Source organism: Crocodylus porosus, unplaced genomic scaffold, assembly GCF_001723895.1.
Source record: "Crocodylus porosus isolate Cpor-Errol unplaced genomic scaffold, CroPor_comp1, whole genome shotgun sequence".
In the NCBI taxonomy this organism is placed as follows: Eukaryota; Metazoa; Chordata; order Crocodylia; family Crocodylidae; genus Crocodylus; species Crocodylus porosus.
Window position 1 is genome coordinate 116,427,363 of NW_017728943.1, and position 8,007 is coordinate 116,435,369.

An 8,007-nucleotide genomic window follows, 5' to 3' on the forward strand; every position below is an offset into this window, starting at 1 on the left:
CAGGGTGGCTAGGATCTGGAACCAACTTCCAAGAGAAGTGGTGCTGGCTCCTACCCTGGGGGTCTTTAAGACAAGGCTAGATGAACACCTTGCTGGGGTCATTTGACCCCAGTACTTTTTCCTGCCATGGCAGGGGATCAGATCTGATGATCTGCTCAGGTCCCTTCTGACCCTACCAACTATGAAACTATGAGCCACTGTGCGAGAGCTTTCCCCCACATCGGGCCCGCCAGAATTTCCAGTTAACAGAGTATTCTGGCTAGTTAAATGCCAGATAGAGATATTACTGTATATGAAATATATGAAAAAACCGATAAATTAGAGGTTCCCAAACTTTTTCTTATTACATACCCCTTTCCAGATTTACCAGCTGCTCATGTACCCCACCAGCATACATTTTATATCTTAATCCCTTAAATATACCATTACACAATGTCTCTAGCTTGCCCCCGAGATGTCTTGTGCCTACCCAGGGGTATATGTACTGCAGTTTGGGAACCTCTGCGATAAATATTTGAGATCTACCAAATGAGACTTGTGCCATGTTAGGTAGACAATGCATATTATTGTGAACCCTCTTGAAAAAGAGCTGTCCTTTCCATGGAGCTAGGAAGCTGTGTGTCTAATTATAAGTTGGCTTAAAAGCTCTGAGTTTTCAAAATCATTTTGAAGCAGACTTGTGACCAAGTAGGGGACAGAATGAAATGCTTTTTATTTTTTGTAACAGTTAATCATCACTTCCTGCTTTTGACATGAACCAGGCTGTGTTCTTTGATAAGGCCTTCCGCTTGTTAATAGATGCTTAGGAATTTAGTAGCACAATAGCTAAAAATAATTTTGTCTATAAATGAGAGCAGGCAAATAGGAGTTTTCTGCCTTTTACGTTTTCCATTGATATACACTTACTCCCAAATATGTATTGTTGTTTGGAATTCCCTTGTTTTGCGCAGTTCCTCGTATTCACACTTTAGCATTGTTTTAATTTTAAAAAAAAATTAAGTTATTGTAATTTGGTTCTGTAAATCTGGTTTAAAACGCAACAAAAAAAAGCCCTGAGAATATCATTCTCAAAAGAGCTATCTTTATACAAGGAATATCGTACACAAAAGAGCTATCTTTATACAAGGCTGCTGTTTCGTGCCACTCCCTAATTGCGTGTCTGTATAGAATGAAGAATTCCTAGTCCCGTGTGGAAGCATCTGTTCTCTCAGGTGGGCCATTCTGCAGGTTCCCAGGCCAATTACAAGTAAATACTATTCTGAAAATTTAAAGTCTTTTTCCCTTTTTGCTTTTAAAAACAACTAAGTTTATTGCTTAAATTAATATTAAGGTGCAAATTTCATTAAGGAGTGTAATGGAAAGTTGCTGGTAGGGGACAAAAACATTATTTTTCCTATTCAGTTCTGTCTGACTAGTCAGTCACTTTACCTTTTTGAAAAGTCAAATTCTAAAAGACATTCTTTTCTCCGATCAAGAAACCAGACTCCCATTAACTTCATGAGGAGCGGCACCTTTCAGGGCAGAATTTGAAACTGGTACTTGGCATTGGCTTGGGATCAGCTACGTTTGGGGCAAAAAGCAAACAAATGTTTTGTCTATATAAGGATTCCAACAGCAGACATGGCAATAACTGATGTTAAAATGCATTTAGTCAAAAGCCTTGCCTATTTAATCCTTGGTATACACAAGTTGCTAGTGACCACTAGTGTTTTTAATACCGTCTTGATTGCCACTTCCGAGAGCAAGTTTAAAGAATGGTGTTGAGTACCAGTAGGCAAAAGAAGTGGTCAAAATGCTTTTGATTTCAATTTAAAACACGAACATGCACATGCACAATGGAAAAAAATGACTAAATTGTTGCAAAGCTCTTGCCATTTCTAACCAGCTGTGTTTCGTCCTTGTCCATACGAGCTCTCCCAGAGTTCTTGCCATTGGTGGAACAGCACGGGTGTAGGCAATAATTATAGGGGGATTTTTATGCTATTGTTGTATTGCTTACTTATTGTAGACAGAGATGTAGACTGTAATTCTAAATGTTCTCATGTTTTACTTAGTCATCTCATACCTTAATTAACTAGATTTTTTAATTAATCTTTACCTTTGTTGAGAAGAGACAGTAGAGGGAGGGATTCTAAAAAGGGTAGAATATGTGGCTTTTGTGACCAGTTTCTTCTATATTTTAGTCCAAGTCTTTAAATGGAATTTGTGATAAGATGATAAGATCAACTACAGATCCATTGATGAGCCAGTGTGCATGTTTGGAGGAGGTTCATTTAACCAACATTAAACCTGGGGAAGGCCTGGTAAGAGCTCATTTGTTTTTCTTATGCAATTACCCTATGGGTAAGCAGTGTGCTGCACCTGTATTGTTAGTGATGAATTTGCACGCAGTTGCTTCTACAACTTACTCCCATTAAAACCATTGTGATTCTGTGGGAGGGACTGGACACATGAGTGAAATGATATGTAAGATCTACGAGATCTAGTAAGGCTACAAACAGGTTGTGTGTTGACATGGCAGGCAGTCATTAGGATGAAGTTCAGAGGTTTAGAATCTATGCATATGTAGATGATTTAAAAACCCCCATAACTTTGTAGTGGTAATGTGTCATGTACCCCTGTTAACTTGCCTGAAAAATCACTGAAAATGTAGTGCTTTATTTGTGTGAATCACCTGCAACAACTGTATATAGACAATTTTGGATGGCCTTTTTTGGTGGCACATTGCATGTGTGTTGGGGTGTTTCTTTTTAGTAGGAATGTACAGTAAACATTTGGCCTCTCACTGATATTTATCAACTATATCTCCAACACGGCTAAAGCCAGTTGATCTAGCCAAAAGTTCTACTTAGATGAATGCTGTTTATAAGGGACTTAAGATGGAAGCACAAATAGACTACCCTTTTTCTGAGAAATACACCTTCCTATACTCCTTCATGTACCTTGTGCATTGAATAAGGACACTAATAGCATAGAGCCTTTCTGGCTTGGGGTCTGCAAAAATAGGGATATGGGTAGGGAACCTTTCACAAGTAGCCCAGAATATTGGCTAAGTACAGACTGTCAGAAGTCTGAGGCTGAATCGATTCAATCTTCACATATTAGTCTAAGCTGCTTAGATTGAATCAATAAGCAAATGAACAGACATTTACTTTTAATTATGGAAATGCAGCCACATGCCTGCTGTGGCCCAGGCCAGAAACTGGGGGTGCTACAGCATGCCTCCCTGCTTGGCTGGAGCAGGCAGATGTAGCCAAGGCTAGCCCACCCACCATGTGAGGAGGGGAAATTGAACTACCAACCTGCAATGGTAGAGATACCAACCATGAATATTTGTTAGTATTTTGGTTATAGAATATATAAGTTATATGTATTTAGTTTAGAATATTAGATAATATTGACTTGTAGCTGGCCTGTTAAAAACATTCACACACTTCTTTTCTTTTACATTTAACGTTGCATCCATACTGCAGTACGGTAAAATGGTACAGGTATAGTTTGCCAGTGCTGGTTGTCTGCAGGGTAACGTTACAAGCTGGCTTGTGTTTGGAACAACCATTTTTGGATCTATCAACAAAATATGAAAAGCATTTAGTATATTTTTGTAGAGAAATTTTATAAAGGTGCTTGGTACAGACAGGTTAATAACCATCAAGCAAAACAAAATCTTCAAGTGTAGAAAAAGGTATAAAAAGTTCATGTGGCTTGTTCAAGGCTAAAAGGGGAATCTGTGTTGAAACCAAGATCTAGGGCTTGAGAGTTTCTGATATCTTTCTTTTGGTGCTTTAAAAATGTGCAAGTTACATTGGTAAAGGTGACTTACAAGGGGTAAAGTTATAAAATACACTGACTGGTAAGTTTGTAAGTACTGAATCTCTGAAAATTCTTAAATAGTGAGGTATTTAACATGTTTTGATACTAGGTAACACTGCTTACTAACTTTGAGTCTGGGAATATGAAATAATCATTTTTTAGTATGTTACAAGGAATAGCTTATGTAACAAAAAATGAGTGTTTGTTTAAACTTCTTCATTTTTAACACCCATTAGGGAATGTACATCAAATCAACTTATGATGGATTGCATGTAATTACTGGAACTACAGAAAATGTAAGTATATTATATTTAATTTGTGGTGGGTGTATTTATAATTAAGGTGAAATTGTAATCAGAGCAGATTGCTTAATCTTATTCCTTTCATTTTTAGTTTGCTTTCTTCTGCTATGAATGGATCTTATTCTGTAAATTGTTTTGTATATGCTTTATTCGACTTCATCTCACTGCAGCATTTTCCTTCAGCCAGATGATACCTGAATTGTTTTAAAACATGTGTGCCATTAAAATATACACTTTCATTAGTAAAATTTATTGTACATAGCAGATAATTTTATGGTAGATTATCTAACAAATCCTTGTTGAAAAAAATCTCTCCCTTAATAAGAGCAGGTGGGGTAGCAGCATGTTCATTCCAGTAATGAGTGGCAAAGTTAGGGAATATAATAGGGCAAACAATAAATTCATTAAACTTTTCTTCTTTGGATTAGTTTGATAGAAAGGCAGATAAGATTGGTGGAAGGGGAACTGTGCTCCTTGATGATAGTCACCTGGCATGTTGGGACAGGTCAGCTTAATAAGCAGCATTTTTATTTCATTGTTATGTTGGATCCCCCCATCTGCCTCCACATGGGAAAATTCTCCCAGGTTTTCTCTCCTGGTAGAGAAACTTACAGGAGTCATGAATACAAACATTTGAATGCTGCGGCCCTGAAGAGTGGAGAGCTTATAGTGCTGATACTGTGGAGCTGGTAGGGTGTGGGGTGAGGGCAGGTATGCTCTGCAAACTTCCTTAGTCTGCTGGTGACATCACAGTAGTGCATAGGAAAGCCCTGGTTGGCTAATCCAGACTGCTCACGGTCAGCCTCTGTTTCCCTGAAGCACAATGTGGGGATTATGAAGAGTGAGGGTTCTGGAGTCCAGTGAGTGATACAGTCTCCCTGGGGGAGAAGCAGGAAGACTGTTTTCCTCTTAGAGAAGCTATGGCACGTACAGACATTTGCTGTTCCTGGAGCAACTCTCCTGGGAATGATGTAACCGTGGTTGTTCCTAAGTTATTTTTGTCCTGGAGTGACTGTTTTTATTCTGGGAGAAAAAAATTTAAATATCTGTACACCCATGGTTTCTTCTGAAAGAACAGCAACTCTCCCAGGATAAACTGAATGTATGAGGCCACTTAAGTGCTATGCAAATACACAGTGCAGTGGAGTTTTTTGGTCAATGACTAGGGCTCCTAGACAATATTGTAATACAGATACAGAGTAGTAGTTTCTTCATATGGATGGTGTCGTTGTTGAAGGGAAGAACTGTGGTGGTGTTGGTGGTATGTGGGGGTTTTTTGTGTGGTTTTGTTACTGACTAGAAAAGAACTGTGGTGGTTCCAGCTGTACTCTGGCTAAGTCAGAAAGGCCTGAGATGGATGGGATGCAAATCTGTAACTTACTGTTTATAGAGAAAGCTGAAAGCTTTTATATCTGCCAACTCTTAATCTTATTGGATTGTTTAGATCCCATGCTGAACAAGTTATGCCAAAGTACAGAATGAGTCTACTTGGCAATGACTTCAACATTTCATGTGATAAATATGAAAGATTGTAGCATTGGCCACTGCCAAGTTGTATGTGCATTTCATTTTAAACAAGGCTGAATGTCATGAATAAGATTCTGAGGCTACTATAATTTTGGGCATAAAACAGAACTTTGTATCTGACTGAATTTGTAAATAACAGTTCCTCTTCAGGAAACTGAATTTCCCTTGGAGAAATTCTAATGGCTAGAAGTAATAATTGGCTAGAGCTACAAGCAATTAATGAATATCTCTTCCCGTCTTCCTTATGACAGTGGGTATATTTTAGATTGGTCCAAGTTGTATCTATTTTCTTTGTAGCTTTGACCATTTATTTACTTAATAAAATATCTACTTTTGTCTATATGTTAATTAAAATCCAGCCAGATGTATTTTACTGCATCAGCCCAACTAAACAGTTCAGGGGAAGCTATACACTGTCTAATTTCAGTCAGTTGACAGGATTTCCGTATTTTCCCTGCCTACTTATGACTTCCTATGTTGTATGAGAATGCATTTTCCAAAAGCAAATTTTCCATTTTCCTCTGTATTTGCAATAAAAATGGAATTTCAGCTGACACTGGCTATAAAAGTACACTGAGATTTCCCCCAAACAAATAGCTGATCACATTGCATGATGTTCTGGCATCAGTATTGTGTGTGAATTGTTTTCCACATCTGTAATCTTAGCTTCAGATTTGTCATTAATTGCGATCACACTCTATACACATCCCTTTGTAGCAGGGCCAGGCCTCAGGGGTGGCTGTGATGTCCCCTGGTGGTCAAACAGTTACTGCCTCATTCCGGTTCTAGGTGCCTTCTCTTCCGCTCTCACCTGGCACACTTCTGATGCAATTGTTAGATTGTTAAAGGGAAGCTGTCTGAGAGTCCAACATACCCTCTGCTTCCAGGTCCCTTAGGTAGCTCCCTCTCCTTCTGGCACCCATCCTCCACAAGCTCTCCAGTCTTTACTTGCAGTTCCAGATGTAACGGTCCCAGGCACGAGCCCAGCCACAGCCATAGTCTTCTCCATGCAGGGCTCCTTCCCTGTTAGCCTGCAGACTTACCATGTGCTACCAACAGCTACTTCTCAGCAGAGCTCTTTTCCCTTCTGGCTCTAGGGCTAGACTGACTGACCTGGCCCAGGCTCTGTCCCTTTCTAGTCATGAGACTGCCCTGCCCTGAGTTGGTTACAGGTGTTCTTTGATTAGGCTTGCTGGCTTTACCTATGGCAGCTTACAGCTTTTGCCTGGATGCTTCAGCAGTGCCTAGCTTCCCCTGCAAGGCTCTCTCCCCAGTTGTATTATTGGAGAGCACTTAGGTCCGCAACTTGGGGGCAGGTTACAAGCCCCTGAGGCCTGCTTTTTTGAAGCTCCTAATAAGCAGCCTTACCCCATCTGAGAGCCTCTGTTCAGTTGTTCCCCCCTTTAAGGTAACAGAAGCCTTATGCTCCTGTTACACCCTTCAGATAAACATTTACTTGCAAAGAGAAGTGCTATGCATTTAATTTACAGGAATAGTTACTCTGAGTATCTGGAGCCTCCCTTGTAATCCCAGAATCTTCCCTCATTCCAAGATTGACTCCTGTAGTTCGTTCTAGTAAAGACAATACTTGAGCTCTGATGATGAGGGAGGAAGTTTTTCTAGGCAGGCATTCAATTCTGCAGTAGTTTAAAAGGAATTGACCTATTGTCATGTTAAAGATTTATGGGGGAGGGCTTTGGCTGTAGCATTCTGTATTTATCCTAGCATAAGCACATGTGCTAAGCTAGTTTCTCTCTGTCCAGCGTGTGTTGCTAGGGTTTCATCAGAGTTTGTATGTTATACCCACAGTTATATTTTTAAATAATTGTGATTAGTTACTGGCGCATGGTACCAGCATTAGCTATATCAAAGTAAATATTTACATGCGTTTAAACTGCTTCTTGCTAATTATCCAGCTGAACATGGCATCTGTTTTGAGAAGAAATTTATCTTAATGTGTTTTTAAATATTTGTATTTCTTATAGGTGATAAGTGTACATTTGGTGGTGTCCCTTTAAATTGTTTGCTGGCTTGTGCAGGCTAATTTAGGGACTCAATGTGTAGCTATCATTTAAATTACTGTTCAGGGTAGAAAAGTGAAATAGTCCCAACCTGCACTCTTCTTTTCTCTTCTGTCATTTAGGTTTTCTAATCACATTTGAGGTCAAGAAGGAATTTAACCCCATAGTCAGATTGGTGGGGAGGGCTTTAGGATTTGTAGCAGGGTTGGGGAAGAAGCCACCTTAGATCATCACCTGCTGGAATTCACCATCCAGCGCAAGGTGGCAAAAGCATGCAGTAAGACAGCGGCCCTAGATTTTAGGAGGGCAGACTTCAACGAGCTAAGGAGGATAGTTGGAGAAGC

General features: G+C 39.6%; 1 protein-coding gene and 1 long non-coding RNA gene across 2 annotated transcripts in view; one reads left to right on the forward strand and one right to left on the reverse strand.

Moving 5' to 3' along the window:
* The window catches only part of CNKSR3 (CNKSR family member 3), a 45,220-nt gene that overhangs the window by 21,585 nt on the left and 15,628 nt on the right, over positions 1 to 8,007 (forward strand). The window contains exons 5-6 of the mRNA XM_019550052.1: positions 2,184 to 2,303; positions 4,050 to 4,109. Coding sequence (XP_019405597.1) covers positions 2,184 to 2,303; positions 4,050 to 4,109 — 180 coding nt within the window. The remainder of the gene's footprint in view (positions 1 to 2,183; positions 2,304 to 4,049; positions 4,110 to 8,007) is intronic.
* LOC109320099 lies at positions 991 to 2,177 on the reverse strand. The gene is made up of 2 exons (XR_002103716.1): positions 1,704 to 2,177; positions 991 to 1,459 (listed from the first exon to the last, which is right to left on the reverse strand). It is a non-coding gene; the product is annotated as an uncharacterized LOC109320099 (long non-coding RNA).